At 37.1% G+C, this 24,878-nt stretch overlaps 1 protein-coding gene across 3 annotated transcripts in view; it reads right to left on the minus strand.

The window, feature by feature from the left end:
• Window positions 1-2,156: 2,156 nt before the first annotated feature.
• The window catches only part of LOC110491633 (alpha-1,6-mannosylglycoprotein 6-beta-N-acetylglucosaminyltransferase B), a 57,659-nt gene continuing 34,937 nt past the window's right edge, over window positions 2,157-24,878 (minus strand). For all 3 annotated transcript variants that reach the window (XM_036946502.2, XM_036946501.2, XM_090202230.1), the window contains 7 exons: window positions 9,353-9,498; window positions 9,053-9,208; window positions 8,688-8,834; window positions 8,413-8,529; window positions 7,649-7,723; window positions 7,031-7,191; window positions 2,157-4,856 (listed from right to left, as the gene is read on the minus strand). In XM_036946502.2, the coding sequence (XP_036802397.2) occupies window positions 4,655-4,856; window positions 7,031-7,191; window positions 7,649-7,723; window positions 8,413-8,529; window positions 8,688-8,834; window positions 9,053-9,208; window positions 9,353-9,498 (1,004 nt within the window). In that variant the 3' untranslated portion in view covers window positions 2,157-4,654. The remainder of the gene's footprint in view (window positions 4,857-7,030; window positions 7,192-7,648; window positions 7,724-8,412; window positions 8,530-8,687; window positions 8,835-9,052; window positions 9,209-9,352; window positions 9,499-24,878) is intronic.

A 24,878-nucleotide genomic window follows, 5' to 3' on the forward strand; every position in this document is an offset into this window, starting at 1 on the left:
ACTTAGTGTATGTAAACTTCTGACCCACTCGAATTGTGATATTGTGAATTACAACTGAAATAATCTGTCTGTAAACAATTGTTGGAAAAATTACTTGTCTCATGCACAAAGTAGATGTCCTAACCAACTTGCCAAAACTATAGTTTGTTAACAAGAAATTTGTGGAGTGGTTGAAAAACGAGTTTTATTGACTCCAACCTAAGTGTACGTAAACTTCCGACTTCAACTGTAATTGTTTAACATGAAACATGTTATGAAGTTAAATATTGGGCATACAATAAACCCTCTTATAACCGTTGTTGACCAACCTGAGTCGACTTGAATCTAGGTCTGTGTTACTGTAATAAGACTATTAGCCCGCTGAGCTAAAGCCTAGTTATATTGGTGCAATCCTAACATCTTATGATGACACAACTAATTTGGTCTACATGACCTAGTATAGGGTAAAAAAGTAACTTCACAAGTTTTTCGAAAGTAATCTTTTGGCTTTAACTCTCAGTCCCTCATCTCTCCAATAAGTATTCATACTCATGGTAAAAAAAAATAATAATAATGTAAAATTAAAAAGTGCAAAGGTAAACATTATTGGACCGTGAACTTTCCTGCCTGTCTGGCTGACCGTGACAGGTTCATGTTTCCTGACTTCATTATTGTCCTCCTTTCCCCGCCAGTCATCCCTTCTTTTTTAACCCTTTAATCACTCAGCTATGAATTCCTTCTACAGTGCCCTCCACTATTATTGGCACCCTTGTTAAATATGAGCAAACCGGGCTGCGAAAAAAAACCTCTTTATTGTCTATCCTCTTGGTCTTTCATTCAAAATATTCACAAAAAAATCAACACTTTAATTAAAGTAAAATAATTAGAAGAAAAAATTCATTCTTATCATAATGCAAATATTTTACCAAATATATGTGTGCCACAATTATTGGCACCCCTTCATTCAATACTTTGTGCAACCTCCCTTTGCCAATATAACAGCTCTGAGTCTTCTCCTATAATGCTTAACATGATTGGAGAACACATAGCAAGGGATCTGAGACCATTCCTCCACACAGAATCTCTCCAGATCCTTCAGATTCCGAGGTCCACGCTTGTGGACTCTCCTCTTCAGCTCATGCCACAGGTTTTCTATGGGGTTTAGGTCAGGGGACTGGGATGGCCATGGCAAAACCTTGATTCTGTGGTCAGTGAACCATTTTTGTGTTGATTTTGAGGTGTGCTTTGGTTCATTGTCCTGCTGGAAGATCCAACCACGGCCCAGTTTAAGCTTCCTAGCAGAGGCAGTCAGGTTTTGATTTAATATCTGCTTGTACTTGATGTACTTGAGTCCACGATACCATGTATCCTAACAAGTGGTCCAGGACCTTTGAAATAAAAACAGCCCCATAACATCAAAGATTCACCACCATACTTCACAGTGGGGATGATGTACTTTTTTGCATGGCTATCTTTCTGTCTACGCCAAACCCACCTCTGGTGTTTGTTTCCAAAAAGCTCTATTTTGGTCTCATCTGACCATAGAATCCGGTCCCATTGAAAGATCCAGTAACATTTCGCAAACTGTAGGCGCTTGAGTTTGTTGTTTGATGACAGCAAAGGCTTTTTTTATGGCAACCCTCCCAAACAACTTGTGGTTATGTAGGTGGCATCTGATCGTAGTTTTGGAGATTTTCTGACCCCATGACCCAACTAACGTCTACAATTCTCCAGCTGTGATCCTTGGAGATTGTTTGGCAACTCGAACCATCCTCCTCACTGTGCGTGGGGTCAATATAGACACATGTCCTCTTCCAGGCCGATTGCTAACATCTCCAGTTGCTTTAAATTTCTTTGCCCTGATAGTGGAAATTGGCATTTTCAACCTTTAAGCTATTTTCTTATAGCCATTTCCTGATTTGTGCAGCTCAACAACCTTTTGTCGCACATCATTACTGTATTCTCTGGTTTTTCCCATAATGAAGGATGACTATGGGAACTTGGCCTGTGTGTCACCTCATATTTATACCCCAGTAAAACAGGAAGTCATGGCTTACCACTTAAGTGTTCCTAATTACTCAGGTGAACTTAAAAACATAAAATATGAATGGGAATAGACTTCAGCTAGATTTTTCTCATAAGAACATCTAGGGGTACCAATAATTGTGGCACACATGTTTCGGAGAAAAATAGTTAATTTATTTCACATACATTTTTTTCAATCATTTTTTTTCAATTAAAGGTTCGATATTTGTGAATATTTTGAATGAAAGACCAAGAGGATAAACAGTAAATAAACAAATGTCACAGCCCGATTTGCTCATATTTACCAAGGGTGCCAATATTAGTGGAGGGCACTGTATAGTTTACAGATGCCACCCTAGAATTGGGACATGTTGTTTGACGTTTGTGGGCTTTTGAGATCTAGCAGTGTGTGTAGCTATTGGTAGCACCTAAAGTATGCCAGTCACACTCCAATAATGTCAATATTAAAGAGTTTAAAAAAATACTTTATTATATTGTATTATATTTTACTATCTTATTTTATCTTAACCCTTCTATAACCTTACATTATCAGCTCGTCAAGTGTTATGCAAGAACCTTTAAACAAAACAGTGAGTGTGAGTCACAAAATTACACAACATTTCCCAATGAACTTATTTCTCATTGTATAATTCCTTTGGGTCAAGTACAATTTTATTTTCCGTAACTGACAAACAGTGCCTTGAAACAAAACACGAGTCCACTCACTCTTATCATCTTTGGAACGTATGTCAAATCACATTCAAGTCTCACTTGACAGGGCCAGCTGAATTTGCTAAACATTCTGCTTATGTCAGTTCCACTGTTGTTTTTAGACAGACGTTTTACAGTCACCGAGCTGTCCGTCATCCTGTCGACCAATTCTGTCACAGCCCTGAGTGGTCCCGTCCAATTCCTGAGCTGTGCTGTGTTTGGGTTACGCGGAGTGCATTGGGACAGTCACGGTAATCACATGTGTCTGTTCTGAGAAACCCTCTTTCAGTTTTCTAGTTTTAGGTGAAGGAGCCCATAGACAGTCCAAGGACTTGGCCTGAAGCTAGGCTAGCAGCTGCACTGTGTAAGCCCCCACCCGATCACTTCTAACAGATAAGAGCCCTCAGTTTAGTGCTATTCATTTACGTCTGTTTCGGTCTCTCACTTCTTCCCTCACTCTTATATGTAGAGAAAGGGGTGATGGAAGAAGCCAGGCGAGAAGAAGACAGGCTTCCCAACCTCCACACTAGGTTTTGTGACCCATCACCCCTCACTTCATTTGGCTCGGGTCTGTTTGTTAGTTCAATTCAACGTTCGCTCCTGAGCAGGATATCGTCCTTCAAAATCGTCCTCCCTACAAGTTCAGCCAGATCACTATAGATATATCATATCAAAAGGCAATAGGGCAATAACACTATTAATATTCTGTCATATAAACAAATATCTTATACAGTACACATAGTATATAGTACAGCATTTTGAATGTGTTTATTTGGAGGGAATAATCGTGGTCTTATTGCCTTGCCCTCTCAAAAACATTCAGTGCTGATTACCCATGATTCACTCTGATAATGGCCCCCATCAGAGCCATGTATTTAGAGAGTTGGGCCAATATGATTTCTGTATTATGATGCATTTACATGACACTTCAACATTCTATGGCAGCCATTTTAGCTCCCCATTAACATTACATGGGGAATACTTAATACTATGTAACTGAATGTCTATAATTAGAACAATATTCAAAATTCTAAAAGTTGGCCTAACTCTAAATACATGGTTCTGGCCCCCATTATTTACTCTGTCACAAATCCGAGGAGGACTGAGGTAATATTCAGGGCCGGCGATGCAACGCGAGCGGCCATTGTACATGGCTAGTAATCCCACACTCCCCAGTCCACCACTACTATGGAAGCCTGTTCAAGAGAACGTTACGATAGAAATGTATTGTGTAGATCAGGTATGGCTGTTTGTCATTTAGAACTGTGGGTCATGTCAGCACTACACATCACATTTCCACCTGCAACATTGTGTTTTACCTCATTAAATACACCCCACATCAATGAGTGATGGCCCTCTGTTGAAGCTATTACTTGAATGTGATGTGATGGACTCTCTGGTTGTAAAACTGCTCAGAGGCCTGACTCAGTTTGTCATAGAGTGACCTCTGGTATGAAAGGTTGTGGTCACTTTACAGGCCACATAGGCGAAGGCAGAGAGAGATCAGATATACTGGGAATGAAAGGCCACAACACTGATATATCCTGTGTGAGGCCAAGTCATGTCAGGCCTATATGGAGAGACAGAAAACATATTTGGCCTATGTTACTCCTATTCCTTTGTGCAACTGAGGAGACATGACGGATCAGGGCTCTATATCTTCTTTCTTCCTGAGTGATATCAGATAAACCGGGAACGTGACATCCATTTCCTGTGAGTGTAGAGCCTAGGGTTGTGTTCATCAGGGCACACTGTAACAAAACATTTTGCAATAGAAAACGAAAAAAAAGCTTCCTATTGGACAAGTTCAAATAGCACCTCTCCATTTCAGTTGGTTTTCTTTTGTTTCGTGCCTAGCGAACATGACCCCAGACATAGGATGCATTTCAACCTTACATTTCCTCTTTTATCTCCAATGAGAATCCTGAGAGTCTGCCCCTTAGAGGCAGTCAGGACACAGCGCCACCTGTCCCGCCCGGTGGGCCCTGCAGGGACAGAGTCTGCGGTGGACAGGGTCGGACCCAGCGCAGCTGAACAGGAGACGCTCCCGCTGCAGGCCACAGCGACGACCCCACGGGCTGTAGGCAGGAAATAGATGGTTGTCCACTTCCTGGTCCATGCTGGAGCAGGACAGGCCCAGTCTGCCAGAGGGAAAAGCAGTTGGGATCAATCAGTATGATCTCAACAGAATCTGTTCGAAATTGTGACATTTAACTATTGTAGTTATATGTCACCTAAGCTGACATACTAGTTATATGTCACAGCTCCGGATCAACACCCCAAGTCCTGGTAGAACTACAGAGGGTGCAGGCTTTTGTTCCTGACCAGCACTAACATAATCAATTCAACTAGCGAAGGCCTTGATGATTAATCCGGAAGCCAGCCGCACCAATGTGTCAGAGGAAACACCGTTCACCTGACGACCGAGGTTAGCCTGCAGGCGCCCGGCCCGCCATAAGGAGTTGTTAGAGTGCAATGAGCCAAGTAAAGCCCCCACGGCCAAACCCATCCCTATCCCGGATGATGCTGGGCCAATTGTGCGCCGCCCTATGGGACTCCCGATCACGGCCGATTGTGAAACAGCCCGCGATCGAACCCGGGTCTGTAGTGACGCCTCTAGCACTGTGATGCAGTGCCTTAGGCCGCTGCACCACTCGGGACTAAAACATGGGTTTTAGCGCTAGGCTGGAACAAAAACCATTATACACTGTAATTGGGGAATTTTGAAAACATTTAACAGGGATTGTATTGGCCTACCTGGTCTGGAGAATTACAGCGGATGCGAAAGTGTACATGTAGCGCACGAGTACTAACAGACACCTGAGATTATTGCACGGTGTTTGAGACCTACACACATGCATCCAGCCTAAACCATGGCACAATATAATACCACTGTGTGTGTTATGTGTATGTATTGGCTAGTCCTCTTGCACCTGTGTACATGTAGGTATTGGATAACTGTGCCCTCACACCTGTGTATGCAGTGCATTCAGAAAGCATTCAAACCCCTTCACTTTTCACCACATGTTGTTAAGTTACAGCCTTATTCTAAAATTGATTGTCACTTTTCTTCCTCATCTTTCTACACACAATACCCCATGATGAAAAAGCAGGTTTTTAGAAATGTTCACAAATGTATTACAAATGAAAAACAGAAATAGCTTATTTATATAAATACTCAGACCCTTTGCTATGAGACACAACATTAAGCTCAGGTGCATCCTGTTTCCATTGATTATCCTTGAGATGTTTCTACAACTTGATTGGAATCCACCTGAGGCAAATTCAATTGATTGGACATGATTTGGAAAGGCACACACCTGTCTATATAAGGTAGGAAAACCTTCCAGAAGGACAACCATCTCTGCAGCACTCCACCAATCAGGCGTTTATGGTAGAGTGGCCAGACGGAAGCCACTCCTCAGTAAAAGGCACATGACAGCCCACTTAAGAGTTTGGTAAAAAGGCACCTAAAGGACTCTCAGACCATGAGAAACAAGATTAAACTCTTTGGCCTGAATGCCAAACTTCACGTCGAGGAAACCAGGCACCACTCATCACCTGGCCAATACCATCCCTACTCTGAAGCATGGTGGTGGTAGCATCATGCTGTGGGATATTTATCAGCGGCAGCAACTGGGAGACTAGTCAGGATCAAGGGAAAGATTAACTGAGCAAAGTACAGAGAGATCATTGATGAAAACATGCTCTAGAGTGCTCAGGACCTCAGACTGGTGCCGAGATTCACCTTCCAACAGGACAACGTCCCTAAGCACACAGCCAAGACAACACAGGAGTGGCTTCAGGACAAGTCTCTGAATGTCCTTGAGCCTGGACTTGAAACCGATCGAACATCTCTGGAGAGAAAAGAAAACAGCTGTGCAGCGACGCTCTCCATCCAAGCTGACAGAGCTGGAGAGGATCTGCAGAGAAGAATGGGAGAAAATCCACAAATACAGGTGTGCCAAGCTTGTAGCATCATACCCAAGAAGACACGAGGCTGTAATCACTGCCAAAGGTGCTTCAACAAAGTACTGAGTAAAGGGTCTGAATACTTATGTAAATGTATCATTTCAAAAATCTATTTTTGCTTTATCATTATGGAGGTATTGTGTGTAGATTGTGTAGATTGATGAGGGGAAAATAACTATTTTAATACATTTTAGAATAAGGCTGTAACGTAACAAAATGTTGAAAAAGTGAAGGGGTCTGAATACTTTCTGAATGCACTGTACGTAGGTATTGGATAGCTGTGCCCTTGTACCTGTTTGCAGTATATTTGTTCTGTCTGCCTGCCTGTATGTCTGTCTCTCACCTGGTGAACGCTGCGGGGTTGTTGAGGTGGTGGAACAGTGCCGGCTCACACACCAGGGAGGCACGTCGACAAACACTCACACATGACTGGCCCAGGGGGCCCAGATGTATTCTCAGAGCGCTCTCAGGTGGCCAGGTAGGGAAGGACATGCTGCAGAAGTCCTGGGGTCAACAAGAAGACAGGAACAACAGTTATATTATTTTGCAAAACTGTTGGAATGTATCATATAGCTCATGAGACTGGGTTTGGAACAGTATAAAACAAGGTTGTTCAACTCCGTTTAGGGTCCTCACTATCTGGCCACGCTAGGAGGTACAGACTTTTCAAACGTCAAAAAATGACCACCCACTATCCTTGACCTAAATTAGTAACACAAATGTGTCATCTGTGCCAATCTGTTCTGACAATATTGCCACCATTGTTCTTTCTAGCATGACCAGCTAATGACTACCATTTATATACATATATCACTAAGACTGCTCTTTGTTCCAATGCCCCCTAATATAAGACATAAGACACATATTGTAATATAAACCATAGACCGTATAAAACAGATAGAAACCTATCCCTTTAAAGAAGTTTTAAAGTGTTTCTGGGGACTATTGATGTGTTGTGTACCTGATGAGTGATGTAAGCATGGACCCTTTCCAGCATCCCTTCACTGGTGAACTCTCGAGGGGTGAAGGGCTTGACCTTTAAAACAGACATAGGAGCTAAATACAGCTTCATATCAGGGTTATGCTAATCATATGAGCCTTCATAAGCATTCATATCACAGCCATACCAATGGATAAGAAGTTTCCCATGTAAAACAGACTACTTCTATCTTCCATAGATCTCGAGATCCATTATAACTTCATTTAATATTTGTGCTAATCATGTGAACCTTCATACGTGTTAGTAGTTGATGTTAATCTTCATAAACACAAAAAATAGATATTTATTCAAATAGAATAAATCATAGTTGTTATGCTGGAAAGTAGATGGTCATTCTTCCCTGTACTCAGGGTTTTCTCCACTGAACAAAGAGACAGGATGTATTTTATACCCCAAGCCTAGCCTGTGGTTGACCAATTAGAATTTCTTGCAGTAAAATTGGGTCCAATGGTCAAATAACAAGTATCCCATCTCAGGCTCAATGTATAGACCATTTGGACCAATGAGAACTTGCCACATGTAGCTATGAGTCTTGGACTGAAATTCCTCCCATGTCCCTGACCCATTAAGCTTCAGTTCCCCATTACAGAAAAACAACTATTTCCATTGATCTTTAATTCCCTCTTGAACGTTAGTCCTCTGCGTTGTGTATTTATCTTAGAATATTCTTACATAAGAATTAATTTAACATTCATAACAGTAGAATCAAGGTTATGGAAACTGACCTCTGTGCGTAGAATAGCCCTGACCGTCTCTTGAACGTCAGTGGTGTTGGTCATGTCCACGGTCCAAACGTAGGGTTTACCGATGAACTCCTCAGCATAGGGGTGCTGGGAGGAGACCTGACAGACACACACATGTATGCATGCACACACACCAACACACACACACACGCGCACACACACAAAGTCTAGGGTACATTGTTTTGTTCATTTGACATTTTTCAATTTAAATTTGATTCATTTCTTAATACATTTTTGGATGAGTTCATTTCTAGTACCTGTCGTGTTGTGGGCTTCCCTTTATAGAAGTCACTGTTTTCAGAGGAGCGAGGGGGCTGGAAGCGAGGCTGGAGGAAGACACACCCTAAAGCTATGGCCTCCAAAGGAGCTGGACCCTCATAGGGAAATCCAAGACCCACAAAGACCTGGAGGGGGAGGGCAATGCAGCTATGCATTTAGAATCCCTATCACTGCATGGCTTATATTGTAGAAAGTGTTTGAATCCTAACATATCAAGCTATATATTAAATCCAGGACTGAAACCATGCATAGATGTCCACGGAAGTTTGCACAATAAATCAAGATAGTAATTGTCCTCATGGGTCCTGAGACACTGTGGCATGGGTTCATGTTCGGTTATTACCTTGGCTCTTCTGAGGAGCTGTAAGAACTGATCCTGGGTCAGCAGGCCGTGGTTGATGATGTTACTGGGCAGCTGAGCGGAGTGGCCTGGAGGCTGGTACACTGTGCCGTGGGTCTCCAGCTCCTGACTGATCAGCTCCAGATAACGTTCCTTGCCCTGGAATAGAAAATAAAAGAATGGAGTAGAGTAGAGAGAAGAGTAGAAGTTCATTGTAAGTAAGGACATTACTGTCTAGTAAGGACATTACTGGATGGCACTGTCGTTGGTCACTGCACCCTTTAACTCTTTCCGCCTCCTTACCTGCCACATGTAGTCCTGTTTCCCGTAGACCACAGCCGTGTTGTCCTTCCTGTAGGGCCCTGGCTCCACTTCCTCCTCCCTCTCTTCCTGCTCCACCATCGCCTCCTCACTCACAAAGCCCAGGAACGAGTTGTCAGGGGTATGAGCTACACAGGAGACGAAGACGCAACAGGTCAGAATGCAATGTTGGATTATATCGTTAGGAAAGTGTTGTATTGATTGTTTGAGGTCACATTATAACCACAGACCAACGTCTTAGCCATCAAACAACCGATAAGTTCTCACATGAAGTATATTGTCTAGTGGTCAAGAACTACAGCAAATCATTATTTCATTAGCAAGATACAAGTAGAAATCCTCAGTTAGACCTCAAAGGAATAAAACCTGTTTCATCCCTTGGCTTCTATCAGAACGAACAAGAGAGAAGGATAAGACAAAACAATGTGTCTAATAAGTCTGTGTCTAATATATCTAATAAGTATAATTTGTCTAATATGGCTATGTCTAATATGCCACATTTGCCCAATAAGTCTAATGTGTCTAATAAATATAAAATGCCTAATGTGTCTAACACGTCTAATGTGTCAAATGTGTCTAATAAGCCTAATATGTCTAACACGTTTAATAAGCCTAATGTGTCTAACACGTTAAATAAGCCTAATGTGTCTAATAAGCCTAATATGTCTAACACGTTTAATAAGCCTAATATGTCTAACACGTTAAATAAGCCTAATGTGTCTAACAAGTCTAATATGCCTAATGTGTCTAACAAGTCTAATATGCCTAATGTGTCTAACAAGTCTAATATGCCTAATGTGTCTAACAAGTCTAATATGCCTAATGTGTCTAACAAGTCTAATATGCCTAATGTGTCTAACTAGTCTAATATGCCTAATGTGTCTAACAAGTCTAATATGCCTAATGTGTCCAACAAGTCTAACATGCCTAATGTGTCTAACAAGTCTAATGTGTCTAAGTATAATATGCCTAATGTGTCTAACAAGTCTAATATGCATAATGTGTCTAACAAGTCTAATATGCATAATGTGTCTAACAAGTCTAATATGCCTAATGTGTCTAACAAGTCTAATATGCCTAATGTGTCTAACAAGTCTAATATGCCTAATGTGTCTAACAAGTCTAATATGCCTAATGTGTCTAACAAGTCTAATATGCCTAATGTGTCTAACAAGTATAATATGCATAATGTGTCTAACAAGTCTAATATGCCTAATGTGTCTAACAAGTCTAATATGCCTAATGTGTCTAACAAGTCTAATATGCCTAATATGTCTAACACGTTTAATAAGCCTAATGTGTCTAACAAGTATAATATGCCTAATGTGTCTAACAAGTCTAATATGCCTAATGTGTCTAACACGTTAAATAAGCCTAATGTGTCTAACACGTTAAATAAGCCTAATGTGTCTAACAAGTCTAATGTGTCTAAGTCTAATATGCCTAATGTGTCTAACAAGTCTAATATGCCTAATGTGTCTAACAAGTCTAATGTGTCTAAGTCTAATATGCCTAATGTGTCTAACAAGTCTAATATGCCTAATGTGTCTAACACGTTAAATAAGCCTAATGTGTCTAACACGTTAAATAAGCCTAATGTGTCTAACAAGTCTAATATGCCTAATGTGTCTAACAAGTCTAATGTGTCTAAGTCTAATATGCCTAATGTGTCTAACAAGTCTAATATGCCTAATGTGTCTAACAAGTCTAATATGCCTAATGTGTCTAACAAGTCTAATATGCCCAACAAGTCTAATATGCCTAATGTGTCTAACAAGTCTAATATGCCTAATGTGTCTAACAAGTCTAATATGCCTAATGTGTCTAACAAGTCTAATATGCATAATGTGTCTAACAAGTCTAATATGCCTAATGTGTCTAACAAGTCTAATATGCCTAATGTGTCTAACAAGTCTAATATGCCTAATGTGTCTAACAAGTCTAATATGCCTAATGTGTCTAACAAGTCTAATATGCATAATGTGTCTAACAAGTCTAATAAGCCTAATGTGTCTAACAAGTCTAATATGCCTAATGTGTCTAACAAGTCTAATATGCATAATGTGTCTAACAAGTCTAATATGCCTAATGTGTCTAACAAGTCTAATATGCCTAATGTGTCTAACAAGTCTAATATGCCTAATGTGTCTAACAAGTCTAATATGTCTAATATGTCAAATAAGTCTAATATGTCTAATATGTCAAATAAGTCTAACATGCACAATGTGTCTAATATGTCTAATATGTCTAATATGTCTAACACGTTTAATAAGCCTAATGTGTCTAACACGTTTAATAAGCCTAATGTGTCTAACACGTCTAATATGCCTAATGTGTCTAACAAGTCTAATATGTCTAATATGTCAAATAAGTCTGACAAGTCTAATGTGTATAATAGGTCTAATGTATCTAATATACCTAATATGCCTAATGTGTCTAATAAGTCTAATGTGTCTAAGATGCCTAATGTGTCTAATGTGCCTAATAAGTGTAATATTCCTAATGTGTCTAATACTGTATGTCTAATATACCATGTGTCTAATATGCCTAATAAGTCTAATGTGCCTAATAAGTCTAATGTGTTTAATATTTTATGTCTTATATGCCTAACTTGTCAATATGTCTAATACTGTGTGTCTAATATGCCTAATATGTCTAATACGTCTAATGTGTCAAATGTGTCTAATAAGCCTAATGTGTCTAATACGTTTAATAAGCCTAATGTGTCTAACAAGTCTAATATGCCTAATGTGTCTAAGTCTAATATGCCTAATGTGTCTAACAAGTCTAATATGCCTAATGTGTCTAACAAGTCTAATATGCCTAATGTGTCTAACAAGTCTAATGTGTCTAACAAGTCTAATATGCCTAATGTGTCTAACAAGTCTAATGTGTCTAACAAGTCTAATATGCCTAATGTGTCTAACACGTTTAATAAGCCTAATGTGTCTAACAAGTCTAATATGCCTAATGTGTCTAACAAGTCTAATATGCCTAATGTGTCTAACAAGTCTAATGTGTCTAACAAGTCTAATATGCCTAATGTGTCTAACAAGTCTAATGTGTCTAACAAGTCTAATGTGTCTAACAAGTCTAATATGCCTAATGTGTCTAACACGTTTAATAAGCCTAATGTGTCTAACAAGTCTAATATGCCTAATGTGTCTAACAAGTCTAATGTGTCTAACAAGTCTAATATGCCTAATGTGTCTAACACGTTTAATAAGCCTAATGTGTCTAACAAGTCTAATATGCCTAATGTGTCTAACAAGTCTAATGTGTCTAACAAGTCTAATATGCCTAATGTGTCTAACACGTTTAATAAGCCTAATGTGTCTAACAAGTCTAATATGCCTAATGTGTCTAACAAGTCTAATATGCCTAATGTGTCTAACAAGTCTAATGTGTCTAACAAGTCTAATATGCCTAATGTGTCTAACAAGTCTAATGTGTCTAACAAGTCTAATGTGTCTAACAAGTCTAATATGCCTAATGTGTCTAACACGTTTAATATGCCTAATGTGTCCAACAAGTCTAATATGCCTAATGTGTCTAACAAGTCTAATATGCCTAATGTGTCTAACAAGTCTAATATGCCTAATGTGTCTAACAAGTCTAATGTGTCTAACAAGTCTAATATGCCTAATGTGTCTAACAAGTCTAATGTGTCTAACAAGTCTAATATGCCTAATGTGTCTAACAAGTCTAATGTGTCTAACAAGTCTAATATGCCTAATGTGTCTAACAAGTCTAATATGCCTAATGTGTCTAACACGTTTAATAAGCCTAATGTGTCTAACAAGTCTAATATGCCTAATGTGTCTAACAAGTCTAATATGCCTAATGTGTCTAACAAGTCTAATATGCCTAATGTGTCTAACAAGTCTAATATGCCTAATGTGTCTAACAAGTCTAATATGCCTAATGTGTCTAACAAGTCTAATATGCCTAATGTGTCTAACAAGTCTAATATGTCTAATATGTCTAACAAGTCTAATATGTCTAATATGTCTAACACGTTTAATAAGCCTAATGTGTCTAACAAGTCTAATATGTCTAATATGTCTAACAAGTCTAATATGCCTAATGTGTCTAACAAGTATAATATGCCTAATGTGTCTAACAAGTCTAATATGCCTAATGTGTCTAACACGTTTAATAAGCCTAATGTGTCTAACAAGTCTAATATGCCTAATGTGTCTAACAAGTCTAATATGTCTAATATGTCAAATAAGTCTAATATGTCTAATATGTCAAATAAGTCTAACATGCACAATGTGTCTAATATGTCTAATATGTCTAATATGTCTAACACGTTTAATAAGCCTAATGTGTCTAACACGTTTAATATGCCTAATGTGTCTAACAAGTCTAATATGCCTAATGTGTCTAACAAGTCTAATATGTCTAATATGTCAAATAAGTCTAATATGTCTAATATGTCAAATAAGTCTAACATGCACAATGTGTCTAATATGTCTAATATGCCTAATGTGTATAATAAGCCTAATGTGTCTAACACGTTTAATAAGCCTAATGTGTCTAACAAGTCTAATATGCCTAATGTGTCTAACAAGTCTAATATGTCTAATATGTCAAATAAGTCTAATATGTCTAATATGTCAAATAAGTCTAACATGCACAATGTGTCTAATATGTCTAATATGCCTAATGTGTATAATAAGTCTAATGTGTCTAATATGTCAAATAAGTCTGACAAGTCTAATGTGTATAATAGGTCTAATGTATCTAATATACCTAATATGCCTAATGTGTCTAATAAGTCTAATGTGTCTAAGATGCCTAATGTGTCTAATGTGCCTAATAAGTCTAATATTCCTAATGTGTCTAATACTGTATGTCTAATATACCATGTGTCTAATATGCCTAATAAGTCTAATGTGCCTAATAAGTCTAATGTGTTTAATATGTTATGTCTTATATGCCTAACTTGTCAATATGTCTAATACTGTGTGTCTAATATGCCTAATGTGTCTAATACGTCTAATATGTCAAATGTGTCTAATAAGCCTAATATGTCTAACACGTTTAATAAGCCTAATGTGTCTAACACGTTAAATAAGCCTAATGTGTCTAATATGCCTAATATGTCTAACACGTTAAATAAGCCTAATGTGTCTAACAAGTCTAATATGCCTAATGTGTCTAACAAGTCTAATATGCCTAATGTGTCTAACAAGTCTAATATGCCTAATGTGTCTAACAAGTCTAATATGCCTAATGTGTCTAACAAGTCTAATATGCCTAATGTGTCTAACTAGTCTAATATGCCTAATGTGTCTAACAAGTCTAATATGCCTAATGTGTCCAACAAGTCTAACATGCCTAATGTGTCTAACAAGTCTAATATGCCTAATGTGTCTAACAAGTCTAATGTGTCTAAGTATAATATGCCTAATGTGTCTAACAAGTCTAATATGCATAATGTGTCTAACAAGTCTAATATGCATAATGTGTCTAACAAGTCTAATATGCCTAATGTGTCTAACAAGTCTAATATGCCTAATGTGTCTAACAAGTCTAATATGCCTAATGTGTCTAACAAGTCTAATATGCCTAATGTGTCTAACAAGTCTAATATGCCTAATGTGTCTAACAAGTCTAATATGCATAATGTGTCTAACAAGTCTAATATGCCTAATGTGTCTAACAAGTCTAATATGCCTAATGTGTCTAACAAGTCTAATATGCCTAATATGTCTAACACGTTTAATAAGCCTAATGTGTCTAACAAGTCTAATGTGTCTAAGTCTAATATGCCTAATGTGTCTAACAAGTCTAATATGCCTAATGTGTCTAACAAGTCTAATATGCCTAATGTGTCTAACAAGTCTAATATGCCCAACAAGTCTAATATGCCTAATGTGTCTAACAAGTCTAATATGCCTAATGTGTCTAACAAGTCTAATGTGTCTAAGTATAATATGCCTAATGTGTCTAACAAGTCTAATATGCATAATGTGTCTAACAAGTCTAATATGCCTAATGTGTCTAACAAGTCTAATATGCCTAATGTGTCTAACAAGTCTAATATGCCTAATGTGTCTAACAAGTCTAATATGCCTAATGTGTCTAACAAGTCTAATATGCATAATGTGTCTAACAAGTCTAATATGCCTAATGTGTCTAACAAGTCTAATATGCCTAATGTGTCTAACAAGTCTAATATGCCTAATGTGTCTAACAAGTCTAATATGCATAATGTGTCTAACAAGTATAATATGCCTAATGTGTCTAACAAGTCTAATATGCCTAATATGTCTAACACGTTTAATAAGCCTAATGTGTCTAACAAGTCTAATATGCCTAATGTGTCTAACAAGTCTAATATGTCTAATATGTCAAATAAGTCTAATATGTCTAATATGTCAAATAAGTCTAACATGCACAATGTGTCTAATATGTCTAATATGTCTAATATGTCTAACACGTTTAATAAGCCTAATGTGTCTAACACGTTTAATAAGCCTAATGTGTCTAACAAGTCTAATATGCCTAATGTGTCTAACAAGTCTAATATGTCTAATATGTCAAATAAGTCTAATATGTCTAATATGTCAAATAAGTCTAACATGCACAATGTGTCTAATATGTCTAATATGCCTAATGTGTATAATAAGTCTAATGTGTCTAATATGTCAAATAAGTCTGACAAGTCTAATGTGTATAATAGGTCTAATGTATCTAATATACCTAATATGCCTAATGTGTCTAATAAGTCTAATGTGTCTAAGATGCCTAATGTGTCTAATGTGCCTAATAAGTGTAATATTCCTAATGTGTCTAATACTGTATGTCTAATATACCATGTGTCTAATATGCCTAATAAGTCTAATGTGCCTAATAAGTCTAATGTGTTTAATATTTTATGTCTTATATGCCTAACTTGTCAATATGTCTAATACTGTGTGTCTAATATGCCTAATATGTCTAATACGTCTAATGTGTCAAATGTGTCTAATAAGCCTAATGTGTCTAATACGTTTAATAAGCCTAATGTGTCTAACAAGTCTAATATGCCTAATGTGTCTAACACGTTTAATAAGCCTAATGTGTCTAACAAGTCTAATATGCCTAATGTGTCTAACAAGTCTAATATGCCTAATGTGTCTAACAAGTCTAATATGCCTAATGTGTCTAACACGTTTAATAAGCCTAATGTGTCTAACAAGTCTAATATGCCTAATGTGTCTAACAAGTCTAATGTGTCTAACAAGTCTAATATGCCTAATGTGTCTAACAAGTCTAATATGCCTAATGTGTCTAACAAGTCTAATATGCCTAATGTGTCTAACAAGTCTAATATGTCTAATATGTCTAACAAGTCTAATATGTCTAATATGTCTAACACGTTTAATAAGCCTAATGTGTCTAACACGTTTAATAAGCCTAATGTGTCTAACAAGTCTAATATGCCTAATGTGTCTAACAAGTCTAATATGTCTAATATGTCAAATAAGTCTAATATGTCTAATATGTCAAATAAGTCTAACATGCACAATGTGTCTAATATGTCTAATATGTCTAATATGTCTAACACGTTTAATAAGCCTAATGTGTCTAACACGTTTAATATGCCTAATGTGTCTAACAAGTCTAATATGTCTAATATGTCAAATAAGTCTAATATGTCTAATATGTCAAATAAGTCTAACATGCACAATGTGTCTAATATGTCTAATATGCCTAATGTGTATAATAAGCCTAATGTGTCTAACACGTTTAATAAGCCTAATGTGTCTAACAAGTCTAATATGCCTAATGTGTCTAACAAGTCTAATATGTCTAATATGTCAAATAAGTCTAATATGTCTAATATGTCAAATAAGTCTAACATGCACAATGTGTCTAATATGTCTAATATGCCTAATGTGTATAATAAGTCTAATGTGTCTAATATGTCAAATAAGTCTGACAAGTCTAATGTGTATAATAGGTCTAATGTATCTAATATACCTAATATGCCTAATGTGTCTAATAAGTCTAATGTGTCTAAGATGCCTAATGTGTCTAATGTGCCTAATAAGTCTAATATTCCTAATGTGTCTAATACTGTATGTCTAATATACCATGTGTCTAATATGCCTAATAAGTCTAATGTGCCTAATAAGTCTAATGTGTTTAATATGTTATGTCTTATATGCCTAACTTGTCAATATGTCTAATACTGTGTGTCTAATATGCCTAACGTGTCTAATACGTCTAATGTGTCAAATGTGTCTAATAAGCCTAATGTGTCTAACACGTTTAATAAGCCTAATGTGTCTAACAAGTCTAATATGCCTAATGTGTCTAACAAGTCTAATAAGCCTAATGTGTCTAACAAGTCTAATATGCCTAATGTGTCTAACAAGTCTAATATGCCTAATGTGTCTAACAAGTCTAATATGCCTAATGTGTCTAACAAGTCTAATAAGCCTAATGTGTCTAACAAGTCTAATATGCCTAATGTGTCTAACAAGTCTAATATGCCTAATGTGTCTAACAAGTCTAATATGCCTAATGTGTCTAACAAGTCTAATGTGTCTAACAAGTCTAATATGCCTAATGTGTCTAACAAGTCTAATATGCCTAATGTGTCTAACAAGTCTAATATGCCTAATGTGTCTAACAAGTCTAATATGCCTAATGTGTCTAACAAGTCTAATGTGTCTAACAAGTCTAATATGCCTAATGTGTCTAACAAGTCTAATATGCCTAATGTGTCTAACAAGTCTAATATGCCTAATGTGTCTAACAAGTCTAATGTGTCCAACAAGTCTAATATGCCTAATGTGTCTAACAAGTCTAATATGCCTAATGTGTCTAACAAGTCTAATATGCCTAATGTGTCTAACAAGTCTAATATGCCTAATGTGTCTAACAAGTCTAATGTGTCTAACAAGTATAATATGCCTAATGTGTCCAACAAGTCTAATATGCCTAATGTGTCTAACAAGTCTAATATGCCTAATGTGTCTAACAAGTCTAATATGCCTAATGTGTCTAACAAGTCTAATATGCCTAATGTGTCTAACAAGTCTAATATGCCTAATGTGTCTAACTAGTCTAATATGCCTAATGTGTCTAACAAGTCTAATATGCCTAATGTGTCTAACAAGTATAATATGCCTAATGTGTCTAACAAGTCTAATATGCCTAATGTGTCTAACAAGTATAATATGCCTAATGTGTCTAACAAGTCTAATATGCCTAATGTGTCTAACAAGTATAATATGCCTAATGTGTCTAACAAGTCTAATATGCCTAATGTGTCTAACAAGTCTAATATGCCTAATGTGTCTAACAAGTCTAATATGCCTAATGTGTCTAACAAGTCTAATATGCCTAATGTGTCTAACAAGTCTAATGTGTCTAACAAGTCTAATATGCCTAATCTGTTTAACAAGTCTAATATGCCTAATGTGTCTAACAAGTCTAATATGCCTAATGTGTCTAACAAGTATAATATGCCTAATGTGTCTAACAAGTCTAATATGCCTAATGTGTCTAACAAGTCTAATGTGTCTAAGTATAATATGCCTAATGTGTCTAACAAGTCTAATGTGTCTAAGTATAATATGCCTAATGTGTCTAACAAGTCTAATGTGTCTAACAAGTCTAATATGCCTAATGTGTCTAACAAGTCTAATATGCCTAATGTGTCTAACAAGTCTAATATGCCTAATGTGTCTAACAAGTCTAATGTGTCTAACAAGTCTAATGTGTCTAACAAGTCTAATATGCCTAATGTGTCTAACAAGTCTAATGTGTCTAAGTCTAATATGCCTAATGTGTCTAACAAGTCTAATATGCCTAATGTGTCTAACAAGTCTAATATGCCTAATGTGTCTAACAAGTCTAATGTGTCTAACAAGTCTAATATGCCTAATGTGTCTAACAAGTCTAATATGCCTAATGTGTCTAACAAGTCTAATAAGCCTAATGTGTCTAACAAGTCTAATATGCCTAATGTGTCTAACAAGTCTAATATGCCTAATGTGTCTAACAAGTCTAATATGCCTAATGTGTCTAACAAGTCTAATGTGTCTAAGTCTAATATGCCTAATGTGTCTAACAAGTCTAATATGCCTAATGTGTCTAACAAGTCTAATATGCCTAATGTGTCTAACAAGTCTAATGTGTCTAACAAGTCTAATATGCCTAATGTGTCTAACAAGTCTAATATGCCTAATGTGTCTAACAAGTCTAATATGCCTAATGTGTCTAACTAGTCTAATATGCCTAATGTGTCTAACAAGTCTAATATGCCTAATGTGTCCAACAAGTCTAATATGCCTAATGTGTCTAACAAGTCTAATATGCCTAATGTGTCTAACAAGTCTAATATGCCTAATGTGTCTAACAAGTATAATATGCCTAATGTGTCTAACAAGTCTAATATGCCTAATGTGTCTAACAAGTATAATATGCCTAATGTGTCTAACAAGTCTAATATGCCTAATGTGTCTAACAAGTCTAATATGCCTAATGTGTCTAACAAGTCTAATGTGTCTAACAAGTCTAATATGCCTAATGTGTCTAACAAGTCTAATATGCCTAATGTGTCTAACAAGTATAATATGCCTAATGTGTCTAACAAGTCTAATATGCCTAATGTGTCTAACAAGTCTAATATGCCTAATGTGTCTAACAAGTCTAATGTGTCTAACAAGTCTAATATGCCTAATGTGTCTAACAAGTCTAATATGCCTAATGTGTCTAACAAGTATAATATGCCTAATGTGTCTAACAAGTCTAATATGCCTAATGTGTCTAACAAGTCTAATAAGCCTAATGTGTCTAACAAGTCTAATATGCCTAATGTGTCTAACAAGTCTAATATGCCTAATGTGTCTAACAAGTCTAATATGCCTAATGTGTCTAACAAGTCTAATATGCCTAATGTGTCTAACAAGTCTAATATGCCTAATGTGTCTAACAAGTCTAATATGCCTAATGTGTCTAACAAGTCTAATATGCCTAATGTGTCTAACAAGTCTAATATGCCTAATGTGTCTAACAAGTCTAATATGCCTAATGTGTCTAACAAGCCTAATGTGTCTAACAAGTCTAATATGCCTAATGTGTCTAACAAGTATAATATGCCTAATGTGTCTAACAAGTCTAATATGCCTAATGTGTCTAACAAGTCTAATATGCCTAATGTGTCTAACAAGTCTAATGTGTCTAACAAGTCTAATATGCCTAATGTGTCTAACAAGTCTAATATGCCTAATGTGTCTAACAAGTCTAATATGCCTAATGTGTCTAACAAGTCTAATATGCCTAATGTGTCTAACAAGTCTAATATGCCTAATGTGTCTAACAAGTCTAATATGCCTAATGTGTCTAACAAGTCTAATATGCCTAATGTGTCTAACAAGTCTAATATGCCTAATGTGTCTAACAAGTCTAATATGCCTAATGTGTCTAACAAGTCTAATATGCCTAATGTGTCTAACAAGTCTAATATGCCTAATGTGTCTAACAAGTATAATATGCCTAATGTGTCTAACAAGTCTAATATGCCTAATGTGTCTAACAAGTCTAATATGCCTAATGTGTCTAACAAGTCTAATATGCCTAATGTGTCTAACAAGTCTAATATGCCTAATGTGTCTAATAAGTCTAATGTGTCTAAGTATAATATGCCTAATCTGTTTAACAAGTCTAATATGCCTAATGTGTCTAACAAGTCTAATATGCCTAATGTGTCTAACAAGTCTAATATGCCTAATGTGTCTAACAAGTCTAATATGCCTAATGTGTCTAACAAGTATAATATGCCTAATGTGTCTAACAAGTCTAATATGCCTAATGTGTCTAACAAGTCTAATATGCCTAATGTGTCTAACAAGTCTAATATGCCTAATGTGTCCAACAAGTCTAATATGCCTAATGTGTCTAACAAGTCTAATATGCCTAATGTGTCTAACAAGTCTAATATGCCTAATGTGTCTAACAAGTATAATATGCCTAATGTGTCTAACAAGTCTAATATGCCTAATGTGTCTAACAAGTATAATATGCCTAATGTGTCTAACAAGTCTAATATGCCTAATGTGTCTAACAAGTCTAATATGCCTAATGTGTCTAACAAGTCTAATGTGTCTAACAAGTCTAATATGCCTAATGTGTCTAACAAGTCTAATATGCCTAATGTGTCTAACAAGTATAATATGCCTAATGTGTCTAACAAGTCTAATATGCCTAATGTGTCTAACAAGTCTAATATGCCTAATGTGTCTAACAAGTCTAATGTGTCTAACAAGTCTAATATGCCTAATGTGTCTAACAAGTCTAATATGCCTAATGTGTCTAACAAGTCTAATATGCCTAATGTGTCTAACAAGTCTAATATGCCTAATGTGTCTAACAAGTCTAATATGCCTAATGTGTCTAACAAGTCTAATATGCCTAATGTGTCTAACAAGTCTAATATGCCTAATGTGTCTAACAAGTCTAATATGCCTAATGTGTCTAACAAGCCTAATGTGTCTAACAAGTCTAATATGCCTAATGTGTCTAACAAGTATAATATGCCTAATGTGTCTAACAAGTCTAATATGCCTAATGTGTCTAACAAGTCTAATATGCCTAATGTGTCTAACAAGTCTAATGTGTCTAACAAGTCTAATATGCCTAATGTGTCTAACAAGTCTAATATGCCTAATGTGTCTAACAAGTCTAATATGCCTAATGTGTCTAACAAGTCTAATATGCCTAATGTGTCTAACAAGTCTAATATGCCTAATGTGTCTAACAAGTCTAATATGCCTAATGTGTCTAACAAGTCTAATATGCCTAATGTGTCTAACAAGTCTAATATGCCTAATGTGTCTAACAAGTCTAATATGCCTAATGTGTCTAACAAGTCTAATATGCCTAATGTGTCTAACAAGTATAATATGCCTAATGTGTCTAACAAGTCTAATATGCCTAATGTGTCTAACAAGTCTAATATGCCTAATGTGTCTAACAAGTCTAATATGCCTAATGTGTCTAACAAGTCTAATATGCCTAATGTGTCTAATAAGTCTAATGTGTCTAAGTATAATATGCCTAATCTGTTTAACAAGTCTAATATGCCTAATGTGTCTAACAAGTCTAATATGCCTAATGTGTCTAACAAGTCTAATATGCCTAATGTGTCTAACAAGTCTAATATGCCTAATGTGTCTAACAAGTCTAATGTGTCTAAGTCTAATATGCCTAATGTGTCTAACAAGTCTAATATGCCTAATGTGTCTAACAAGTCTAATATGCCTAATGTGTCTAACAAGTCTAATATGCCTAATGTGTCTAACAAGTCTAATAAGCCTAATGTGTCTAACACGTTTAATAAGCCCAATGTGTCTAACAAGTCTAATATGTCTAATATGTCAAATAAGTCTGACATGCCCAATGTGTCTAATAAGTCTAATATGCCTAATGTGTATAATAAGTCTGTGTCTAATATGTCAAATAAGTCTGACAAGCCTAATGTGTATAATAGGTCTAATGTATCTAATATACCTAATATGCCTAATGTGTCTAATAAGTCTAATGTGTCTAAGATGCCTAATGTGTCTAATGTGCCTAATAAGTCTAATATTCCTAATGTGTCTAATACTGTATGTCTAATATACCATGTCTAATATGCCTAATAAGTCTAATGTGCCTAATAAGTCTAATGTGTTTAATATTTTATGTCTTATATGCCTAAATTGTCAATATGTCTAATACTGTGTGTCTAATATGCCTAATGTGTCTAATACGTCTAATGTGTCAAATGTGTCTAATATTTATGTCTAAAATGTCTAAAATGCCTAATACTGTATGTCTGATATGTCTAATGTGTCTAATATGCCTAATGTGTCTAATATGCCTAATGTGTCTAATAAATCTATTGTGCCTGCTACCAAAACCTGCGGGCTCTCCTTCACTGCAGCCGATGTGAGTAAAACATTTAAATGTGTTAACCCTCGCAAGGCTGCAGGCCCAGACGGCATCCCCAGCCGCGTCCTCAGAGCATGCGCAGACTAGCTGGCTGGTGTGTTTACGGACATATTCAATCAATCCTTATCCCAGTCTGCTGTTCCAACATGCTTCAAGAGGGCCACCATTGTTCCTGTTCCCAAGAAAGCTAAGGTAACTAACTGAGCTAAACGACTACCGCCCCGTAGCACTCACTTCCGTCATCATGAAGTGCTTTGAGAGACTAGTCAAGGACCATATCACCTCCACCCTACCTGACACCCTAGACCCTCTCCAATTTGCTTACCGCCCCAATAGGTCCACAGACGACGCAATCGCAACCACACTGCCCTAACCCATCTGGACAAGAGGAATACCTATGTGAGAATGCTGTTCGTTGACTACAGCTCAGCATTTAACACCATAGTACCCTCCAAACTCGTCATCAAGCTCGAGACCCTGGGTCTCGACCCCACCCTGTGAAACTGGGTACTGGACTTCCTGACGGGCCGCCCCCAGGTGGTGAGGATAGGTAACAAACAACATCTCCACCCCACTGATCCTCAACACTGGGGCCTCACAAGGGTGCGTTCTGAGCCCTCTCCTGTACTCCCTGTTCACCCACGACTGCGTGGCCATGCACGCCTCCAACTCAATCATCAAGTTTGCGAACGACACTACAGTGGTAGGTAGAGGACGAGACGGCCTACAGGGAGGGCCCTCGGAGTGTGGTGTCAGGAAAATAACCTCACAATCAATGTCAACAAAACAAAGGAGATGATTGTGGACTTCAGGAAACAGCAGAGGGAGCACCCTCCTATCCACATCGAAGGGACAGTAGTGGAGAGGGTAGTAAGTTTCAAGTTCTTCGGCGTACACATCACAGACAAACTGAATTGGTCCACCCACACAGACAGCGTTGTGAAGAAGGGTAGTGAGGTCTGCACAATGCATCACCGGGGGCAAACTACCTGCCCTCCAGGACACCTACACCACCCGATGTCACAGGAAGGCCATAAAGATCATTAAGGACAACAACCACCCGAGCCACTGCCACTCACCGCGCTATCATCCAGAAGGCAAGGTCAGTACAGGTGCATCAAAGCAGGGACCGAGAGACTGAAAAACAGCTTCTATCTCAAGGCCATCAGACTGTTAAACAGCCACCACTAACATTGAGTGGCTGCTGCCAACATACTGACTCAACTCCAGCCTCTTTTAATAAATGGAAATTGATGTAAAAAATGTATCACTAGCCACTTTAAACAATGGCACTTAATATAATGTTTACATACCCTACATTGCTCATCTCATATGTATATGTATATACTGAACTCTATATCACCTACTGCATCTTGCCATCTTTATGTAATAAATGCATCACTAGCCACTTTAAACTATGCCACATTGTTTACATACCCTACATTACTCATCTCATATGTATACACTGTACTCTATACCATCTACTGCATCTTGCCTATGCCGTTCTGTACCATCACTCATTCATATATCTTTATGTACATATCCTTTATCCCTTTACACTTGTGTG

This window comes from Oncorhynchus mykiss, chromosome 16 (genome assembly GCF_057628025.1).
Source record: "Oncorhynchus mykiss isolate SJ-2025 chromosome 16, ASM5762802v1, whole genome shotgun sequence".
Lineage (NCBI taxonomy): Eukaryota > Metazoa > Chordata > Actinopteri > Salmoniformes > Salmonidae > Oncorhynchus > Oncorhynchus mykiss.